Genomic DNA, 22662 nt, shown 5'->3' with positions numbered 1-22662 from the left:
AATGGGAAGTAAGTTTTGTTCGACGAAGCGTGATTATCAATGCGTAATCCAAGTGCTGAGCTACTTTTAATATACTAATGTGACTTAATCATAAGTACAATTGTAAAAGGACGACGTACTTTAACACGAGCTGACATACACAACGACTATACTTAACAGAAATTTGGTCAAAGTACTTCTTTAAGACGAATATAGAAGTCCAAATTATTTAAGTTAATATTGATTACTGACTTAAAGAACTAGCACCTACTTCTCAATTCGCGTTACGACTCGGTCAACCTTTTTTGGGCCGTGCTTTCCGCACGTACTCGTGTGTACGTAACAACGATGTCCCAAAAATTTGTGGACGAGGAATCAGGAACTTCAGCCGGTCAAACTCTGCCCGGATTCCCTTCCCCTTCCCTTCCCTTCCCTTCCCAGTCGCTAAAAAATAAGCACGTTCCGGCAGTTGAGAAGTTGTTCGTATGAACGCATATCCGAGCCGCGGAATCCACGTTCCGCACGGGTCAATGTGAGCTTTCGAGCGTTCACTTCGTGACTCACGAACTGAACTCAACCACCGTCCTCAGATCAGATGGTCATAAAACCGGTCGGGTCGGGACAAGAACAACTTCCCACTGGACGCGTTGACCCCTGTTTCCAAGTCTTTGCAGTTCGGTCTTGAACTGTTTTTTCTTCGTTTCTTCTTCTGGTCCTTGTGCCGGTAGTTCACGTCAACCTATGACCAACCACAATCCTCGTGTTTTTAAAGCCAACCTGGTAAGTTTCGCGAATCCTTACGGGCAAAGAGATGGAAGATGCTCTGGCGAAGCACGGAGCTGGGCTGTGTTGACGGTGGCTACCAGGCCCAAATCGTTTGGACAGCCCGAATACGGCTCCATGAAAAATGGAAGCAAGTAAAACTAAATTGCAGTTCGCAACGATAATCAAACGAAACTATTTTATTTTTTTTCCTTTTTTTTTGTTTCATGAACTTAATTTCAGTCTACGGATTTCGTGAAAATACCAAACTCTATCCCGGTACAGCGCATTATAGATCCACATAAAACGACCGTCGAAACTAATTCGAGTTCAAAAAAGGTGGGCTACCATTCACATGTAAATGACAAATCTTTTAAGAGCTAATAGGTGCTACGATCCGTCGCGGTTCCTTTTGATTTCGAAAAAATGAAATCAAATTGAACTGCTAAAGATGTTTTGGTTTAGTTAGGAATCCTTTTTTTCAAAATAGTCGTCTTGATCGATAGTTCAATAACTTATACTGTTTTTTTTTTTGCTCATGTCAAGATTTGCTATAATCGAGTTGGCTAAAGAGCAACCGGTGAAGTTTCTTTAGAGAAGACATCCCCCCAACAAGACTAGCCAAGTATACGTGAGATGCCGTCCAATGGAAACCAATTACTTATTGATAAAGGCAAGAGAGAATTGAGGAAATTAGATTAGGTTTTCTATTTTTTTCAAAATTTTAAAAAGTAAATAAATATATATATGAAAAATTATAAAAATATATTTATTGGTTCGGCCTCGCTTGGTCTGGTCCGATCCGGTTTCCCATCCTAGAACCGAATCGGACCGCCCAAATCGATTCCACTTTTAAGAACCTGAACCGGATTGATATTCCTTGAACCGACTAACCGCTCAAATCCCCCAACTTTGAGACCATGAAAGTAGGGATTGAGATAAGTCTATTCGATCATAATTCAACATTACTGACAGTACGAGAGTGTCACGTAAAAGTAATATGCATGTTAGTTCGGATTAGGAGGCATTTGGATTCTCTAATATTAGGTAGAATATTGAATGTAAATATGTTTTACTTTTTACTTTTTACTTAATTTTCATTTTCCGACTTCCACATTTTGACTTTTCTTAAATCCAAAACTCTTAAAACTTTTCGCGACAATTGAATGTTGACACATAAAATCGCATATAATTTTTTAAAGTCAAATAATGTTTTAAGCTGCAAAAGGAGCGCCTTTTCTTTTCCTCAAGCATAAATAAACAGGGCTGCATTTTGTCCAAGTGTTTTGTTTCTTCAAAACGAAAAATATAGGGCGAGTTTGTGATCCCTCATCACGCCTTTAGGCTTTTTGACCGGTGAATCAAAAAGCGAAAAATCACAACCGTTCGCTTTCAGACCTGTTGAACGGCTGAGATCTATTTCCGAGGATGAAGTTTATCATAGAACGGTGTCGTAGAACATTTCGACAGAGAATTCTGACGGTGCGAGAGCGAGAGCGACGGAAAGAGAAGAGCTTGGCCATGGCGAGCTCGGCGCTTGCGTCTCCTTGGTCGCTCCGTCTGCTGAAGTTCCAAGAGCAGGCGTCGCCGGCGGCAGCAAGGTCAAGCACCAGGCACGCACTTCTCAACTCATCTCTCTTCTCTGCGAACCAGTACTCGTCCCCTATTTGCTTCGCGACAGAGCTCTCGACGCTCGCGTCAATGGCCGGAGCTCGTAATTTCTGATCGACTTTCCATTGCGTCAACGTCCGTGAGCAGGTTACGGTTCGGCGGAGGTGGATTACCCAGAATTCGCTGCGATCATTCCTGCTTCGAAGTAAGCATTTCCTCGTCAATCGGCTTTGGTTTCGGTATATGTTCTCTGCGTGGTGGACTGTCCTTATGCACTGCACCTTCGATGCTCGGGCTGTCGTAAAAGATGGTCGCCGATCGTTTCTCCGCGCCGAAGTATCTCGGTCGTGCGACTCTTTTAGTCAGCGTCCATTGGGTCGTGCTTTTGTTATATTCTGCGAGTTTTGGTATTGCGACACCAGTCGGGGTTGTAGCATTCGAATGTCTGGTCGCGCTCGTCGAATTCATCGGGCCTCTGTTGAAATCAAAGTTCAGGGGTGCTATCATATTCGCGGATGAACCAACGGGCATTCTATTATGGGACGGCAAAGGTTGAAAGGAGGAAAACATCTTAATCTGTGATTGAAATGGTGGTACTTGCCGAATGATAAACACTGAAATCAAACGATTCTGAATGTTTTGGAATGCTGAGGACTATCCGTGCTTTCAGGATTCCTGCTCACGTTGCCATGTCCATTTGAAATGGAAGGGGTTTGTAAAACCGACAAGATTGTCTAAGATTATATCGCTCCCGGGTCATGAAGTGCTTTGTGCTTCTCCTGATTGGCCTGTTTGATTGATTTAGAAAAGGATAGAACAAGAACTTTCTATTAACCATGATGACTGGCAAAGAGATAAACAATAAGTTGACTTACAAATCGCTAGGAGAAATGTATGTTTAGGTATCAACCATATCTCATGAAGAATTTCTCCGAGTAGGTCCAAGAGTACAATTTGATGCCTTTTGATGCTGTTCTAGGTGCTATTGATGCCTTGACATGCCTGGATTCTAACCTAAGTGTTCCTAGACCTCATTGGGTGGGGGCTTATCATCGATTGTAGTTGCTTATTATGTTCCAGGAAAGTTATGCAATAGTTGCTATTTTTTATCTCAAGAATTTGGGAAGGTTTTAGAAACACTTTGTATTATTTTCACCATTCAGACAATTCCTAGCTTAATGTGGTTTGCCAACCATGCAAAGTGTCCATATACATCATTTTTATATTCCTTCATCTATTGTTCGTTAAAACAAAGAAAACAAGAAAGTGAAAGAGTCTTCATTATAATGTGGTGCTGTGATTTACTAATTTGCATTTTGTATGAGAGTTTTTGTCTGTAATGCATCTGTTTTTAGCTTTCATATATCCAAAATACGTTGCAAATAGACTTTGTTTAATCTGCGTTATTGTTTCATATGGTCTGGCATTCTTTTCTGGAATTGATTGAATTAGTAGATCTATGCGTTTCTATAATTAAACAAGTAGAACCGCAGAGGAATGAAAATCTAAAGCTTTATCTTTGTATTTGAAGGTTAAAAGTGTTGGCTACCATCCTCCGGGGACCCAGTTCAACCTTCTCAAAGATGTTAGCTTTTCCCTCCCTGAGAAAAGGTGTGTCTGCTCTCATCTTCAGGTTTACTTGCAGCATCTTAAACTTTCAGAGCTTGTCTGTAGTACTTTGAATCACCTAGGCTTTTATCTAAGGTACGAGTTAATTTGTTTCATGCAGTTTTGGCTTGATTTTTGGTCAGAGTGGAAGTGGAAAAACTACTCTATTGCAGGTCAGCATCATCAGTTAGGAAGCTTACTGCAGTGTTGTCAATGATCAAATATGTCAATTTCCTTGTGCCTCTTTCTCAGCTTCTTGCAGGACTCAACAAACCAACTTCAGGTTCTATTTGCATTCAAAGATATGGCGACAGTGGTGAACATAAAGGACCTCCTGAACATTTGTCTCCAGAGAAAGTTGGTATTGTCTTTCAATTTCCTGAGAGGTACGGAGTATCATTGGAAATGAGAAAATTGTCGAAACCAAAAGAAAAGTTGATTTCCGAGTCAACTGTGATATGATTACTGAAGCCAGACTTTTTGGCTCATGGAATGCTACAAGATAAAAAAATTCCGGCCTGGCCCTTTATCTTCCTTTCCTTTTTGTAATTGTGCTAGTCGAATTCAGTAAGAATTTCTTGTAACTATGTGATGTACGCATTTAGATAACTTTCCGCTTACTATGTCATGACCAAAACGACATTCTCCCTTTTTTCTTTTTGCATTTCTCTCACCTATTTGTCTCATTCTGTATCAAAAGATTTGCTAAACCTCCGTCTTTCGGAAAGATCATAAATTGTAGTTGCCAAAAGTTTGATTTGTTGCGCATTAGTAATATGCGTAATTATTCAACTTCTGGTTGCATTACCTACCGGATCAAGTTCTTGCTGACTGAGCAATTTGGGTTGTCATTACTGCATTGTGCTTTTCGTAGTTGTCAATATGTTTATCTGCGATATAGGTATTTCATTGCCGACAATGTGCTAGATGAAATTACATTTGGATGGCCAAGGCAAAAAGTTAGCATTCAGTCGAAGGAGCAACTTGCTTTCAAACTTCAAAGAGCTTTCAATTGGGTATTTCTTCTTTGACACGTAACAGTCTTCTTTTTACATAAGTTCATCTGGGGCCATACATTTTGCTCTTTACGATGGAACTTAGTCTCTACTATGGTCATAAAATCTAGGTTGGATTGGACAGAATTTCCTTGGACAAGGATCCTCACTCCCTGAGTGGTGGCTACAAACGCCGACTTGCTCTGGCAATCCAATTGGTAAATACATTTATGATTACGCTTTAGAAACTCAGGATGCTACCAGCATGCAATTCACGCTAATGCAATAAAATTAAGAAATTTGTTCTTTTGTTTCTTGGACTATAAGTATGCCTATGTCTTTCCCTTTACTGAGAGCACCCATTGGCTTCTATGTACAGGTTGAAGTTCCAGATTTGTTGATATTGGATGAACCTCTCGCTGGTCTAGGTATGAAGATGTTTTTGCCATGCTATTTTTATATGATTAGTAGCCTCACACTTGGAGCTCTATGGTTCACAATATAAGAACACTCTGGCCATTGACCAGCATATATTAACTCGGTTTGCTCATACTCAATTATTTCTAAACCTTTTCGCTCCTATTTGGCTTGGGATGCCTATGTTGCCTCTTTGTAAATCAAGCCCCGAGACTCAAGAAAACTGCTAATCTACTTTGCACTGACTTCATCGATGCTCTACTTAGAGGAATATGAGATTGTAGTCTCAGTCCGTGGCTTTGGAGAAATATTTTGATGTTCTATTTTTGAAGCAGATAGATCTATTATTTGGTATGCTAAGTTTTTTGTTTAGGTCTGACCTCTAAATTCAAGACCTCTCGTTGCCCCTTATCCCACCCTGACAATGGCCATTCTGTCAAATCGCAATACCCTGGCATTAGGGCATCCTTCTAAGAAAAAGAAAAGGAAAGGATAAACTCAGGAAAGTCTCCACAGCTATTGGCTTTCTTTTTTTATCCAAACAGGTTGCCTTTTATGCCCTATAAGGTGCGTAGCATAAACGTGCTAGAGAAACTATCTAGCCCACAACAAGTTATATTAGTACTAGAATTTATTTGTCATCTTTCTACACTTCCAATTCCTTGGAATTTTTGTTCTTCTATGATGGTTCCTAATTTTGCTGACGTTGTTCCTCCTTGACCTCACCATATAGATTTAGATTCTTACGTGGGGCAATTGTGTTAATTCTCCTGTTGTTTGTTTCCTTCATTTCATCCCTTCTCTCCTTTCTGCATGGGAAAATGTAACTGAATATCATTTCAAGTCACTTTGATCTGTTTCCTAAATAACTTACTTTTCTTGGCAATTAGATTGGAAAGCACGTGCAGATGTCGTGAAACTTTTAAAGCATCTGAAAAGAGAAGTAACAATACTTGTTGTCAGCCATGACTTGAGGTAAGTATTCCTTTGGGTTCCATCATATGAGTAGTCATTATTGCTTGATATGCTTTCTGGTCAATGGTTAAAAGTTTTAGTGAGTAAATCTGAAAGACATTTTTGCTATTGTATTATGGCTGAAAAAGTCATGGGGCTTTCTTCGGAGCATCCGGTTTTATGGACGAGGGAGTCTTTTTATCTTGCAAAGCTGATAAATGTTTTGTCTCCCATTGTTTTTGTTAGGTGATCGTTTGGGAGGAAAAGGAAAGTGCCGTCTTGTAATTAATTTACTCATTCTAGACATATCATCCACCTATTTCATTTAATGTTATAGAGATATAAATGCCATGATCGTTGCTTCTCCTGCTTGTCTGTGGATTGTGAATTTTACTGGTGTGATTTCAGGGAATTAGCTTCTTTGGTTGATCGATCTTGGAGAATGGAAATGGGAGGAACTTTAAGGGAAGATTCACTGCCTTTCTAGAGACGCAATAAATTGTCACCTAAGTCACCGGCATTTTTCTATCATGTGAGTTTCAAAAATTGGTTCTTTCTTTACTTTTGTTTGATTACAACTTATATAGTATGGTACATTTAATGCCAATAAGGGCATTTTTGTTAGTATACATCTGGAGCAAGTTAATACATGCGAGGGGGATACTGAAGGAAGAGCAACTATTGTTAGAGGACCTCATATGTCACATGAATTCGCCACCAAACTCACTAGCAGTTGGTTTAAATTGGAAACTGTATGCTCAAGATTTTTTGGTCCCATTGATTAGAGTTTAGGACAAGATTGATTGTACTCGCTTGTTTCGTTGCATCAGTTTCATTTGTCAAATGGGATTCTGATTTTCTTGCTCTTGTTTAGCACCAATAGCTAAGCTTCTTGGACTTTGACTTGCTTTTCAAAGATGCAGAACATTTAAGCGGACGTCTAGCTTGTGGGAAAAGGAATAATTGAGTGCCAAACATCCATGTTGCAACTTAAGAGAAGGCACTAACTGCAGGATCCACCTTGATGACTTTCAAACATGAACTATGATATATAATTCACTACGATGCATGGGTTCTTATGTTTGTGAACTTACTCGGAGGTGTTCTTAAAATATATGATATCCAGTATTGTCTCTAAGAATCCTCTTATAATGAACTATTGTTGTAAATATTATTTTAGCTAACTTTTTCAGCTTTATTTGCTCTTGTGATTAATTTATTAACTACCAGTTTTATCGAACTCGTCTTACTTATTATTTTAGAATGATATCTACTTAGATTTTGGAATTTATACGTGTTATTGCTATATATTGGTAGAATATGAGCGTATTAAGTTTTTGTAATTTTTTCCCCCTAAGGTGTGTATGATTGTTAGAGAATAGTGGAGTACTTGCCTCCTTAACTTAAGCCCAGCCGCTGTTGCCAAGAAGTAGAAGGCGCTCTGGTGCGATCCTCATGAACGAAAAAAGATTACAGTCAGTTTGATAATGATTGAGCGACATTGCTTCTTAGGCCCAAACCAAGGAATCCCTTAGATATGATACAAAATGGATCTTGTTCTATCATTGATCAGAGATTTCTCTATGAAAAATACAAATTGGAGTTTGAAGAAGGGAAAGGAGAAGGAGTCCTTGAACCACAACAGATAATTTGATGAATTCAAAAATGAAAAAGAGCTATTTATTCTGTATGTGTGAAGGAGTCCTTGACCCACAACAGATAATTTGATGAATTCAAAAATGAAAAAGAGCTGTGTGTGTGCGTGTGCGCGCGCGCGCGCGCGTGATTGTGATTGATATAATGCGCATGATCGAGGGCAATTGACTGTCATTATGAAGGTAGTGGAATAATCAAGAGTTATTGTTTAACTAAGTTGATGGTATAAGTTGAAGGATATGGACTCTATGGTGCACCTGAAGCAACCATATGAGCACAATATGCAACGGAATATTGCTTGTTATGAAAATTAAGTACATATACCTAGATGTTTCCCAACTTTACTTGTGTTATGATATGTAAATTAATTAAATCTTTACCTAAAACTTTACAAATCATTTCTTCCTTTATTTTCTTGGGTAATATTATGGTAAAGGTTACGAGGAATGAATCGAGATCCTCTTTGTGAGGATAGCAGACCACCAGAGGTGAGTCTTGTGGCTGTGTGACACATGGCTCAACAATGACAATTAGTTCTGCCCATTTATCTATTTTCCTACTGGATATGTTGGTGAAACAAGGACTCTTTGGAAGATGGAGCTTGCTGAATTCAGGCTTATGCTACTAATCAGAAAGTGGGGCACTCCACGTTTTAGACTTTCACTATACAGTTCATAAGTCCAGTGCAGGGTATAATATATTTTGCAGCTTTCTTCTGTGATGAATTGGACTTATTTTGGAAATGGAGCATGCAGAATCCGGCTCATGCGACTACTTGAGAAAGTTCGAGAGCTACGCGTTACTGATAATTTCTTACATCCAGAGATGATGGATAAGTCCCTTACACTTTATTTAAGATTACTCATCACTCTCACTCATAAGCATATAAGACAAAGACCATTTTTACATAAACTAATAGCGTTACCACAAATATCCAGTAATGTTCTCTTAGCTAGAGCTCCAGCACCAGATCTGCAGCAGGAAGGTTACATAACAGTCAGATATATGTAGCAGACTAGATCACCGTACAGCCTGCCATTAAGTCACATAAATGAGTCAAATTGCTTCGTTGGGCGTGCCCTTGTTCGTGCATAGGAACTCGCATGTGTGCTTGCTTGTTTGCGGGTGCGATCAAGTATGTTTCGTCATCCAACTACTCATCAGTGACTTGCATTTTTCTGGTACTTATTTGTTATTTAATAAGGACTTTCTATCAAAATCAGCCCCTATTTCTTTGGTCTTAGTTTCGTTGGGAATACTTATAATATAGCACTAACATGAAAATAGCTCAACAGTTAGCACTTTTAGTGAATGCAACTTCCCAAATGTGGCATATTTCCCATTGGAATGATGAAGTAGTTTAATTAACGTTTGAAACTTGAATGTTGCTTGAATTTCGATGTGAATGCAGCTTCATCAAGTTAGTCAGTGAAGTGGCGCATATATGAAAACTTACAGTCCGCATCTGTTTTGATCCAGTGCTCCCTGCAGTCATCTGAGGTGTCTCTAGCAATCTCAGGAGGTTGGAGTTTTAAGCTGCCCTTCTCTCCTTCTGTTGACATTAAACCCTGAGCAGAACTTATGTTGGCTTTGTCCTTGTCTATCAAGTCCTTGTGGGTGTAATTATTATCATTAAAGGCTTTCTTGCTTTTGTACGCCTTATACTTTTCCATATCTGCTGTATCTGTAGCATTCTCTGGATGGATCTTTCTACGGAACATTTGAAGGACCTGCATGGAACAAAGGCAAACTTCCTGTAAGTACCGTCTGCCTCTTCTTCATTTACATGCAATCAGTAAACATGTAGATGGTGTCTAGCATCTACACCATCTATGCTCCATGAGCATTCCTCAACAATTATATACTCCTGAAAGAGAAGCTATTGCTGAATTTACTTATCACTCTCTGGTAATTAAAGTTCGTGATTTTAACACTCCCGAACTTCAATCATATAAAAGCTGGAGGCTGCCATCTGCATGACATAACTCACTTAGATTGTTCTGTTTTTGTTAGTGTTGACTTCGATATTACTAACCTCAGAGTTTCATCAGAATCAACACACCTGGCCCTCTTTGTCAAGATATATTCGATCAAGAAACTGAAAAAAGTTGGGGGACACCTCTGACTGTCAAAGTAGAATTTTCAATGAAAGGACCTGACGACTTATATGTGCATGTGCTATTTTGAGTGTCCAATAAGAATGCTCTGACCTTATGGAATTTTTTCTTGGGTAAAGATGATGCGGTGGCATCTCCTCCAGTGGAAAGACTTGGGGGTCTTGAAGAAGCACATAGCTTTTTCAGAAACTTCTTCATAATATGTTTGGAAGACTTATGTGTTGGCTTGACCTGTGTAGCTCCTGTCTCAGATTTCTTTGAATAATTTCCACCTGTTGTCCCTGTTTCTTGAAACAGCTGCAAAAGGGATGCCTTTTGTTTCTTCATCTCTATCTTTGTTTCCGGCAATTCGACTGAAGAGCCGAACAGATATCCCTGTAGCGGAAAAATCACAGTGTCTGCAGGTCCTTCATCTTCAACTGTCTCCATTTGCGGGCTGTCAAGTGTTATAGTGCTGACATAACTATTCCTTGATGATCCCTTGTGCCCTTCCTCTTGAGATTCAGCCTCAAGAAACTTCTCTAGTTCATTGTTTATGAGCTTCAAGTCATCCTCTGTAACTTCTACAGCTTCTTTGGTCATGTTGTCCAAAGTCATGGCAAATGTTGGCGTGGCAGGCTCACTGGGAGCTGCTTCTGAACCCAGAAATCCTATGGCAAGAAAGCCATGGAAAAGTTCAGAAATTTCAGTGGAAGTTTCTGGTTCAAGATTTTCCTCGACTCTAGAAGTGAAACAAGAGATGGAATTTCCATATTCCTCTGCCGGGCTCTCTGATGATTTGGGAGCATATCTGGAGCTGAAGTTTGGCATTGCGAATAAGTCTTTCTCATCATGCGGTTGTTGTGCAGAAAGACAGGTGCAGTAGTTCCCTGAATTATAAGTTCAATGAGAAATATATACTCTAGCTGCAGTGGAGGCAAAAGATAAGGAAGAAGGGGAGATGCTTTGAGAATGATAATAATTTCACTATTAACAACTAATGTTTCAGTCTTGGTAGTTGTAGTCAAGAGGTCATCTCGCTTACAGCGTTGACATGGTCATGCTCTGTATAATCTAATTTAAGTATCTATTGCAGTAGTGTGGGCAACTTCTAGAAGCTGCTGTTATGAAGGAGAGAATGGTAAGCCTTTTAATTTGAAAGTTGGCCTGGCCAGTTTTGGGGTCTGTGGCTTTGGAGATGCTGAGTGTAAGAAACAATTGGGACCTTTTCTCTGTGTGTGTGTGAGAGAGAGAGAGTGAGAGAAAGAGTCTTGGGCCACTCTATTATCCTATATTTGCTTGCATTAGGCTGTCCATTGAAGGAAACATTGAGTTGGTCTAGTCGACAGCACTGGTATCATAGGTATTGTTATTCTGACTTATCTATTTCAAGTAAAACAAAAATCAGGAACTGAGAATACCGATGGCGAAATCTCTGAATGTCTCGATGCTATTTTGCCGTAACTTTTGGTGCATCCAACCTAGTAACTGCCACAATGACAATGAAAACAAGACTTTAACATAGTTGACACTGAAGTATTCAAACTTGGTAGAGTGTGGACGTACCTTCATTATTATCTCTTGGGAGGACCCGATATCAGATATTTTTGGTTGTCTGCATAGACATGAATGAAGATGAACTTTGATCTTTGAAAGGGATCGTGAGCCTATAAAGGAAAGGTCATGAGGGGGAGTTTCTTAAGCTGACAGGTGTAGAGTTGAAGTAGTTGCTTGGAAGGTGTGATATGCACGAAGAAGAGAGAAGCATATACTAAAGTACAAATTTGCAGTTGGCTTTTCTTTGTCTAGATCAAATCAACAGGACAAGTTGGTGAACATATTGAAGACCTATGAAGTATTTGAGTTGTGCAGACGTGGATGCTTGTATTGGGTTACATAAATACATGAACATGCAAGAATTTGCTTTGATCGCCTTTATATCAACTTGTATAAACCGAGATTTTCGTAAGCCAATGCAATTTGCTTGATGAGGTGGCACAGCAATATGGTAGCAAACAAATGTGTCTGCAGATGGACACATGATGAACTGGATGGATATATGTACACACTGGTGCTGCCATTCTCCTCTGTAAATTCTATACATATATAACCCTGCATGCGACACAATTTGTCTTCAAGGTTTAGTCCCTTAAGTATAGTGATGGATATATTTGTTGAACATGTCATTTCCCAAGATTTTGATTAAGAGGAAATATTTGTTATTACATACATTAAAGCAAAGGATAGATTTTCTTTTGTATTTCCTGCTATATAAGAAAATATATTTTTTCACGTATCCTTATCTACCAGTTCCATTGTGACCGCCCCCTGCTGATATGTAACACTATGGACTCAGTTTTGCTGCTTCTAGTAAAGCTCTTTGTTTTTTTCTTCCTTGGTTTTTTGTGATACTCTTGTCTACATGGCATCCTCCTGAAATTTTTTGTTTGGTGAAGGCATCCTTCTAATTGCTTCAGTTAATAGATATGTTTTTGAATCCTGTGCAAATTTTAGGACTTCTCTACTATAAGAACTACATAGAGCAACATGGCGTCTGATCCAGAGAGATTTATTAAGCCACAATCTATTTATCTTTTTCATGTCAATCTGGTGATGATAATTGGTTCGAAGTTGCTAAATATTTGAATTTCATCTCGAATAAATCATGTTCCGTAGAGACAATTAGTCCAGTAATGAACCAGGGATCTTTTCTCTTGTACTTCCCTCAGTACTACCGTAGCTGCGATGTAATATTTTCGTTGTTCTATATTTGCATTTTTGTGATGAATGGTTCCCACCGACTATGAAGTGGAATGCTAGCTTCTGCGTTGATATACTTTCTACAGTGTGCAGCCATTTTTTTTCAATACATTTGCCTTCTACTGAGTTGCTAGCCTTCATAGCATGTATCCCATTGTTTCTAAGTCTTGGTCCGTATCTTTACATCAGAAATCCTCGCGACAAATTTTAGTTGACTGTCTTTTGTATTTTGATGCAAGTCAAACACTTCCACACAGGCTCCGTTGTTCATCCCTGCAATTGACATTCTGAAGTTCTAACTTTGCTTGATGATAGTGCTGCAATAATTACTTTGGCTGTGATGTCTGACACTTCTAGGGAATTGTACATCTATTGCAGGAATGGTGTTGACACTACTACATACTCTGTACACATTATGAACAGCCACTTTGAGTGGCCCCAAGGGTCTCTGCCTTCATTCCCTGGAAGCATCTGTGGAGTAGTGATCCGAAGAGGAATATGTCGTGAACTTGGGGACAAAACCACGTAAGAAGCTCTCGAGGAGCCTTTTTAAAAGTTGGATTATTGCGGAGACAACCGAAGCATTAGGAAGAAGGTGGACAAGTGTCCGGCAGAAACTATTGCGCTTAGTTCAATTTCATATCACCAGTTCCATTATTATGGTCTAATCGACACAAGCTAATCACGGAAAATGTAGGCATGTCACTCAATATCTTCGCCTTAAGTGCCCGACGTGCTAATAACCATATTTTGTATTGACTGGTTTGATTCACTTAGATTGATTCTTCATGTTAATCAATGTTTTATGAAGAATGACAAGAATGACGCTTGCTGAAGCTATTAGACTCTGATTTTTTGTGGTAACTGCTTCTGCATTGCTAGTCTTTTCATTGTGCAAAGTCTCTGGGGACTACACCGTGTATAAGTTTACAAGATGAAGAACAGGAGTTGATTAAGTTGAGCAGAGACCAAGTCACTGGAGCGTACCGCATCACATCCATGATGAGGCTACAAACAGCAAGCTAAACCGAATGACTAAGATTGTTTGTTTTTTTTAACCATCGGTCGAATTTGAATGGTGAAAGTGAATATCCAGGAACTTTTATGTTGCTCCAAGGTAAAAAACGAAGCGAATCCACGGAATACGCTGTTTCCCATGCGTGCTTTTTGGCCAAGGAAAAGAAAACGCTGCATGCTCGAAATATCTCGCATCTTTTATTGATAATCGAACATTCGTTTGCCTTTGATATAGAGCATAAGGACCACTATTATTGGGTACCATGGTCTGATTCGAGACATGATCGGCCAAATTGCATCAACACGAGGCTTAGCTGTTCTTGGTCGTTGAGGGATCCTGATTTGGAGCTAACCAACAAGCCGCTACGGAACGCAATTAGTTTCCACTTTTGGATGAGAAAGCCCACCCACTCCCTCTCTCGCTCAGCTCGCTCATTCAACAGTCAACACATCCAAATCGAAGCTTGCAAAAGCGTGCGTCAATCCCCGCGTGATCATGTCGGGCCCGATCTTTCTCTTGTTTGGCCATTTGGACGACGACCCATGTGAGAATCCACGTGCATATTTCCAAAAATAGGGTGATTCGATGGAATTTCATTGGCACGAGGGTCAGGATCTCGTGTCAATTTGGGAACACATCCTTTGGTTGTAGATCTCATCGATTGCTTTGGTCTCGCGTTAGATTTCTCAATCACATTACCGGTACATGTCGGTCACGTGCGAATCGACGGGGGTTCGAGGTTTCTAGCGTTGCTAGAAAGAGCGGTCGCAGTCATAGCACCTACGAGAAGAGAAAGGGAGAAGGGAAAGCAGAGGGGAGGGGTCTTATCAATATGCATGGCAATGTAAAATGAGAGAAACGCCGATAGTTTTTGCTGAACGAACTGCAAAATCTCCCTCTCAGAAGGTGATGTGATTCTGAAGATAATGAGCGGGAGTTTTCTCGGTTCTCTTGAAATGTGGAAGAATGTGATAAGATGCACAAAAGTTGTACTGCTAGATGTATGAAATTTTTAGTTTACTCAGCCTCCATTTGTTTTGCGGAAAACATATTCCTCATTTTCCAGCTATTGGATTGCTTAAGAAAATGAGTCAACGCTGAAAAATGTTCGGGAAATGTTTTGTGCAAAACAAACGGAGCTATAGTCTTCTTCCTTGATTTGCATCTGGCCGACACATCCATTGCTACCATAGCCAATGTCGATTTCTCTTCGACCATGCTTAACTTCATTTGTGACGGAGTCCAATCACTGGAGCCATGCTCGACTCCATCTCACTCTGTCTATATCTCTCTCGCTTTTGGATCAACCTCCATTGGAGATTACGGTCGGAATACGTGCGACCCCAACCTAGCATGGTGGTGCCGATGCTGTATGGTCCTTGGCGATGATGGTGGTGGTGGTGTCATTTGTGGTGATAGCAGTGGCAACTCAATCTGTAGTGGTGGGTAGCAGCAACGCTCAATCCACGGTGGCGGATGGTAGGTCGTGTAGCTGCAAAATTTTTTTTAGAAAAATAAGAATTATGGTTTGTGTGATGAAGAAGATGCATGACACGGCTGCTTCTTGACCGTTCATTGCGAGTTGGGTAACTTATCATCATCTTAAGAAGACATGCAAGTGCTATGGACCGTGATTCTCCCGTAGTCTCATACCTTTGTGAGTGAGGCTTGGTTGCGTCGGGATAAAAAGTGAGTGATGCAGAATGGATGATATAACTAGTTCGTGAGAATGGCATTAGGCTGGTTTGTACTAGGAGTTCTAGGTTAGAATGGATATATCCTTAGGAGCTTTGAAATGGAGTTAGCCTCCTGTGCGCAAACTGGTCGGGAGCTAATACTGCTCTCCTAATGAAGCCAAAGCAAGCCGAAACCAATTGTTATTTTAAAGTGTTCCGAGTATCTTGTTTCATAGATTGGTTGCCAAAGCTAAGCTGGACGTGATACGATCTGATATGAGGATGTGATTCGCTGTACTGTTCTTAGGAACACTATAGAAGGAAGGCTAGTCTGGTGTTCTCGGCTCACCAAGTGCCACGCGGGCTAGTCCAAAGTGTATAATTAATGGCCACCTGATGGCAAAGTGGTCCGTGCCATCTAATACCGTCAATTATTCTTAAGGGAAGTACCAAATTGAGCCGTTTTTAAAGAGTTCACATACTTAATTGAAAAGAAAAATAGTTTAGGTACTACAAAGATCTCACACATGCCACCAAGTATTCAAATTTAGGATTGCAAAGAGGAAGTCATTCCGCACAAGCAGCAGCCCGTCGGTTTGAGGTACGCGCGCCCAGTCATCGTAACCCATCAAGAGATATCATAGGCTTCAAGCTATTCCAAAAAAAGCGGGATACATGCATTGTCATTGCGAACGGATTCGAATTCATGACCTCGTGCCGGCGGGCAGCCACCACAAGCGGTGGCAATTGCTGGCTGCAGCTCTTGCGAGCAAACCCATGTGAAGATAACTCGGGCTGGGTCAAAAGACAGTCCATGATGCTCGGAATTGGGCCCGGAGCTGACCCCGAGCACAAGCCTTCTTCAATTCACCAGTGGTTAAAGATCCCAAAGGGCCATTTTGTTCTCTCTGTCTGGCCAGCAGAAGTATGCCCAAGCCCCACTGAAACGATGAGCTCGCTAGTCTCTTGGCAAACGTATCGGACCCGTCAAGGTCATAACACAGCTCAAGACATACCAAGAAACGGAAGAATCCGTTTATTTGATGAAAAATGAATAATTCAAAAAATATATTTCTAAAAATTATCACTTATGTTGTTTGCGAATGCTTTTTGAAATAGTTTATGTCTAAACATTTTCCGTGAACGACGAAAAATGCTTTTCAAAATCATTCATGTTTTTTACATAACAAATTGAATCGGGACGCCCCAATCCATTTAACATGTTTGACATCGGACACCAGATTTCATCTAACGCTCGAGTTTCCGGCCATGCCTCATTTCGATGGTCAATTCCAGTTTGTCGTACCAAACACGTGGCGCCTCCTCATTGGCCCCGACCATCTACCGCCATCCGTGCGGCTGGAGTGTCGTTGGAAGATTTGCCACAACGGCTCTTCAAACCTTCTCCCCCTCCGTTTTACACTCGTTCGCAGCCTTACCGTACCCACCCTTCTCTCTATCTCGCATTCGCAAGTCAACCTCTCTCTCTCTCTCTCTCCATCGTCATCATCACATCCACTCAACTCGCCGCCCACCCTTTTGGGATTCCTTCACGTCGCCGTCGTCGATGGGTACCGAGATATCGGAGCCGTTGCTTCTCGATTCGGGCAAGGGCGCGGATGGCGGCGGCGGCGGCGGCGACGGGGAGGAGAGGATCCCGGATTGGAAGGACCAGATCACGGTCCGAGGGCTCGTGGTGAGCGCCGTGCTGGGGACCTTGTTCTGCATCATCACCCACAAGCTCAACCTGACCGTCGGCATCATACCGTCCCTGAACGTCGCCGCCGGGCTGCTCGGGTTCTTCTTCGTCAAGTCATGGACGGGGTTCCTGTCGCGGCTGGGCTTCTCGGTCACGCCCTTCACTCGGCAGGAGAATACGGTGATCCAGACCTGCGTGGTCGCGTGCTACGGGCTGGCTTTCAGCGGTCAGTTTTTTCTTTCTTCTCTTCCTTTGCGGCGCCGAGATGAATGGCTAAAGAACTCAATGTAGATCGGATTAGTTGTTTTCTTATGCTGATTGCGTTTTGAGCTCTGTTGTTGTTGTTGTTGTTGTTGTTAGGCTGAGCTGCATTAAGCAATCAGATGGTTGCTCAAAAAGCTTTGTTTCACTGTTGTAGTGGAATTGCCTTGCGTTTCTGTCCTTTCAGTTGTGGTTGCTACTATCGTTGGCAATATCTTTTAGAGTGCTAATGGAATTAGAGTAAATGGAAAATTTAGTTTCCTTATAACCAAAAGGAAAATTTTGTTTCCTGCTTAGAATAGTAACAAAGAGGCACCATCATCTGTTGATAGATTGAGATGGATGGCATCGGGTTTGCATCGTTGATTGTTGTCATGATTCTGATGTATGGTTAGGTCATCGAGGAGATACATATGCTTAACTGGTCCGATCAACTTCCCATTCGAACTTTTTCTTAGCATTTTTTTTCCCACATAAATTTTGATGATCGTTTCATTATTTTTATGGGATTAACTTCTTGTTTGATTATTGTCAGGTGGATTTGGTTCATATTTGATTGCATTGGATGAAAAGACATATCAGCTCATTGGTGCTGATTATCCCGGTAATCGGGCAGAAGATGTTAAGAGCCCGGGCTTGGGATGGATGATCGGATTCTTGTTTGTTGTCAGCTTTTTGGGACTCTTTAGCCTTGTTCCTCTTCGAAAGGTTGGTGACGGTAGATACAACTTATCTATACTTAATGTGGAACAGTTTATGAACGTGCATACTTGATTTGTAGGTTTACAATGTTAAAATCTGAATTTTTCAGATGTAAATCTATATTTGCGAGTATCACGGCCCGCACCGCATGTCATTTTGTCCTAATCCTCTCTTTTCTCTGTTCGATTATCACAGGTTATGGTTATGGATTGTAAACTTACTTATCCAAGTGGTACTGCAACAGCTATGCTAATAAACAGCTTTCACACAAACAGCGGTGCTGAACTTGCTGGGTAAGCAAGGCTGAGGGAAACCGTATGCTCTGTACTGCTATAATTTCTGCTTGAAAGGAGCTTCAGGCTTGCAGCTATGAATTTTAGATGATTGGGATAAATGATGGAACTGGAAAACATTTCCCATCTGTAGTCTGCATTCGCTAGATTTAGTCTTAGAGTGTTAAAAGGTTCCTTATACGAACTGTTAAAAAATTACTAATCAGGAAAACAGTGTTAGCAGCTAATGTAACTTTAGTCTGTAGACTCTCTTTCTTCACTCTGCATATCTCTCTGAACTAGTTGTGAGTTATTTGATTTTCTGCTGTGTTGATTTCCCAGCAAGCAAGTTAGTTGCCTCGGAAAATACTTGAGCATAAGCCTATCGTGGAGCTGCTTCAAGTGGTTCTTCAGTGGTATTGGCGATTCATGTGGATTTGATAATTTCCCCAGCCTTGGCTTGACTCTGTTTAAGAACACGTAGCTCTCTCTCTCTCTCTCTCTTTCTCAAACATTCATGCTTGCCTGCCGCTCAGTGTCGACTTTGGTTTTTTTACTTCCTGTACTCACCAAGGAGTTTGTGCTGATCATGCATCACGCTCTTCATGCAGGTTCTATTTTGACTTTAGCCCAACTTATGTTGGATGTGGTTTAATCTGTCCCCACATAGTTAACTGCTCTGTTCTACTTGGGGCAATTATATCGTGGGGTTTCCTCTGGCCTTTCATTTCAGAACACGCTGGGGATTGGTATCCGGCTGATCTCGGCAGCAATGACTTCAAAGGTCTCTATGGATATAAGGTATTGCGCAAGAACATACGCGTAAATTACTAGCTTGGATCCATCTGTACTATTAGATAAGCACCAAGCGCAAGTTTTGTTGCTAATGTGTTTGCTTGCAAAATGTTGTCTTGTGTGATGAAGATGAGTAGGAGATGGCACGTTCTTTGTGAAATTTTCTCGCTGTTTACTCACTTTGGACCAACTCTCCTCTCTGTTTCCTTTCTGTTTCAGGTTTTCATAGCTATTTCGCTTATTCTCGGGGACGGTCTCTACAATTTGATCAAGATAATAGGGATAACTGTTAGAGAGGTGTTCAACCAAGGCAGCAAGATTAGCAACCTGCCGATCATCATGGAGTCTCTTGGTAAGGACATCAATTGTGTTACTTTTCTCTAATTGAAGCCAGAGGATGAAAAATTATCCTACTTATTGTCATTTCATGATGAAACGGCTTTCTCATCTACTGATGATTGCGTAGATAACTCAAATGCATCTGAAACCTATTTGTGAGCTAAAAGGTTTATTAGAGTGGTAAAAGATGCTAAGAAATTCTTTCTATGATTAATGTGGCCAATCCATTGCATATTCTAGCGAGCACCCTGTATCAGACTTACTGCTTCTTCGAGTCACCATTGATGTTTAATCTGATTGCTGAATTGATCTTTAGATCAGGTTATCTAATCACAACCGACTAAAAAAGAACATATATCTCGAGCTTCAACTATTGACTCTGGGTTCCTGCTCAGGACGGTAGTACGCTCTGAATGTTTGTGTTATCTTCTTCTGGTTTTTTTAAACATCTTTCGTTCCCTTATCTCAAAAATGAGCATTCATTCTTTAGTTGTAATGTAAAATAAACGCATCTTCTCTACCAGTGCGAGAATCATTTCATTTCACTTTTATTTAGTGCCTGTGGAAGAACATTGTCCTTGAACATCTATCCATAGGCTCTCCTTTTTCCCCTTAGATAGCCCTTGTCAGGTGTTTGATTCTTGTGAATTATACAGATGGTGAGAGTTCCAAGATAGGGATGGAGCAAAGGAAAAGAGATCAGATATTTTTGAAAGACCGAATACCCTCCTGGTTTGCAGCATCTGGTTATTTGGGCCTTGCCGCAATATCCACCGCGACAATTCCAATGATTTTTCCACCTCTCCGATGGTATTTGGTTCTAAGTTCATACATTATTGCTCCTGCACTTGCCTTTTGCAATTCTTATGGTACTGGCCTGACGGACTGGAACTTGACCTCAACTTATGGGAAGATTGGACTCTTCATGATTGCGTCTTTGGTTGGGTCTAATGGGGGTGTGGTAGCTGGTTTAGCAGCATGTGGGGTTATGATGTCCATTGTCTCAACAGCCGCTGATCTTATGCAAGATTTTAAGACAGGTTACCTAACTTTATCATCTGCAAAATCCATGTTTGTGAGTCAGCTGGTAGGAACAGTCATGGGTTGTATCATCGCCCCGCTCACATTTTGGTTGTTTTGGACCGCTTTTGATATTGGGGGAACTGATGGACCATACAAAGCACCATATGCCGTAATATTCAGGGAAATGGCAATCTTGGGCATCGAGGGCTTCTCCGAGCTTCCCAAGAACTGTTCCGCCATGTGTTTAGGGTTTTTCGTGGCAGCTCTGGTTATAAACCTCCTGAGGGACATGACTCCAAAGAAGGTCTCGCAGTTCATCCCCATTCCAATGGCCATGGCTGTCCCATTCTACATTGGAGCCTACTTTGCAATCGACATGTTTGTTGGCACCGTAATATTGTTCATCTGGGAGAGAATTAATAGGAAGGATGCAGAGGATTATGCGGGTGCTGTCGCTTCAGGTCTAATATGCGGTGACGGTATATGGACTATTCCCTCGGCAATACTTTCTATCTTTAGGATCAACCCACCTATCTGCATGTACTTCGGGCCTTCCGCGAGTGGCTGAATGCTAAATCCCACTCACCTTGATTGTAATTATGCTCTCTGTGGACTTGCAAGTCCGTTGGAATTTGTACATAGGATGTCCTTCACATGATTGGATTGTTCTATTCCTTTATCTCGAAAGCGTCAAAAGAAAAATCTGAAGTTTGTTTCTCCAATCGGATGGATTGGTGTGTGCGTGCACATGCAGACCCCTGCATCGGTCTCACTTGGGTCACCATGATGAGCGGATGTCGCGGCAGTACTTTCTTTTATCCCCTTCTAATTGCTCAGCCTCGCTCGTTTTGCTTCTTAATAAACCACATCAATTCACCCTGGCTGTATTACTTTGCAGTGCAACTTCACTCTTTTAGCTGGAAAAGTTATGCAGAGAAACTTTCTTTCCACGGCAGGTTTTTCCTCAATTAGAGTGAATGTATTAGTTTGGTAGGTGTGCAGGAAGATTGGACCCAAGACGACTTTGAGCTTTATAGGTAAAACGCAGGACGAGCTTGTAGAAATGAACCACTCTTTCCAAAATTGGGGAGACCCGTCAACTTATTATTATGCAGGCGCTTTTCTCACATCCTGGTTAGGTCTACTTTTTCTCGCCAACGCGGTGTCAATTGTCCCAACTAACTGGAGGCAGTAGACGTCCAGCGGCTGAGCTAGATCTCGCCATATAAGCCTCATTCCCTCGAAAAAGGGAGAATTGCGTATTGCCTTCTGGCCCGGGTGGGTTCGATTTTGATCGACTTCAATCAGGTCGGGCTTTTTAACGTAAAAGGGGAAGAAAAGACAACTATCCCAGACCCACTGTTTCGCACTTTGGATCTCGGTGGAGCCCGGGCGAGCGGCCAAGTCCTCGATCAAGTACACTAACTACTGCACCAAAGGAAAACAGTTTAAACGCCAAACGAGCGCGATCTCTAACATTACTGGTTGGGGAAAAGCTTCGACCAATAGCGCCAGCATCCGCTGGTTTTCTGCTTTCCAAAGCAAAGGTGATGGCTTTTTTTCCTGCCACTTTCAAATCATGTCCTCTTATTTTATGTGCTTGAATGATACTGCTCAATTGATTAAGCAGTTGGGCTTCCTAATTTACATATCTTTCCTGGCAAGTGTCCGTGATGGGATCGGACCCACTAGCTAAACCATCAATTACTGCTGCCAAAATGAAAACTTTATTGGGGATATAAAAACCATGATGAGCCTGATCTTACCATGCTTTCGTGGCGATAGGATAGAATCGACGGATGGAAAGAAACATGATAACATACTTCTTTTATAGGAACAAGTCAAAAGCATTAATGTGAAGCCAGTTATGAATTCGAAATCTAAGCTTATCACCCCTACCAAGAAATGCTTCTTCAGCGAATCGACTTTCCGGATTCAATAAGCAATCTAAGGAAAGCATTTGGCTATTAGACTTGGCTAAATCGAAGATAGATTAGCCATAAGTGGATAACATGTTTAAGGCGGGACTCCATGTTTTT

At 41.1% G+C, this 22662-nt stretch overlaps 3 protein-coding genes across 16 annotated transcripts; 2 read left to right on the top strand and 1 right to left on the bottom strand.

The window, feature by feature from the left end:
* The first annotated feature begins 2196 nt into the window (after nucleotides 1-2196).
* On the top strand, nucleotides 2197-13674 carry LOC115672568 (ABC transporter I family member 11, chloroplastic). Of its 14 annotated transcripts, XM_056313693.1 has the most exons (14): nucleotides 2202-2411; nucleotides 2500-2557; nucleotides 3884-3963; nucleotides 4082-4133; nucleotides 4213-4346; nucleotides 4862-4976; nucleotides 5087-5173; nucleotides 5335-5383; nucleotides 6263-6347; nucleotides 6476-6607; nucleotides 6735-6858; nucleotides 8461-9504; nucleotides 9673-9738; nucleotides 13196-13674. In XM_056313693.1, exons 1-10 carry the CDS (start codon nucleotides 2263-2265, stop codon nucleotides 6570-6572), a joined length of 906 nt encoding a protein of 301 aa, XP_056169668.1. In that variant the 5' UTR covers nucleotides 2202-2262; the 3' UTR covers nucleotides 6573-6607; nucleotides 6735-6858; nucleotides 8461-9504; nucleotides 9673-9738; nucleotides 13196-13674. The 14 variants fall into 14 exon arrangements, with proteins under 14 accessions (XP_056169682.1, XP_056169668.1, XP_056169672.1 ...); XM_056313707.1 differs by lacking the exon at nucleotides 6476-6607 and having other exon boundaries at nucleotides 2197-2354; nucleotides 8419-9504; XM_056313697.1 differs by lacking the exon at nucleotides 6476-6607 and having other exon boundaries at nucleotides 2206-2411; nucleotides 9462-9504.
* Nucleotides 8935-11650, bottom strand: LOC115672567 (protein LAZY 1). The gene is made up of 6 exons (XM_056313867.1): nucleotides 11645-11650; nucleotides 11500-11566; nucleotides 10193-10968; nucleotides 10045-10107; nucleotides 9439-9712; nucleotides 8935-8954 (listed from the first exon to the last, which is right to left on the bottom strand). The coding sequence occupies exons 1-6, from the start codon at nucleotides 11648-11650 to the stop codon at nucleotides 8935-8937; spliced, it is 1206 nt and encodes a 401-aa protein (XP_056169842.1).
* Nucleotides 13675-16998: 3324 nt separating the features above from the next.
* On the top strand, nucleotides 16999-21345 carry LOC115672566 (probable metal-nicotianamine transporter YSL6). Its single transcript, XM_030594385.2, has 7 exons — nucleotides 16999-17457; nucleotides 18028-18200; nucleotides 18390-18487; nucleotides 18809-18946; nucleotides 19078-19267; nucleotides 19481-19613; nucleotides 20257-21345. The coding sequence occupies exons 1-7, from the start codon at nucleotides 17100-17102 to the stop codon at nucleotides 21189-21191; spliced, it is 2025 nt and encodes a 674-aa protein (XP_030450245.2). The 5' UTR covers nucleotides 16999-17099; the 3' UTR covers nucleotides 21192-21345.
* Nucleotides 21346-22662: the final 1317 nt, after the last annotated feature.

The sequence above is a fragment of the Syzygium oleosum genome, unplaced genomic scaffold (assembly GCF_021117445.2).
Source record: "Syzygium oleosum isolate NSW1041296 unplaced genomic scaffold, Sole_v2.1 Sole_v2.08, whole genome shotgun sequence".
NCBI lineage: Eukaryota > Viridiplantae > Streptophyta > Magnoliopsida > Myrtales > Myrtaceae > Syzygium > Syzygium oleosum.
This window is presented reverse-complemented; position numbering and strand designations above follow the sequence as displayed.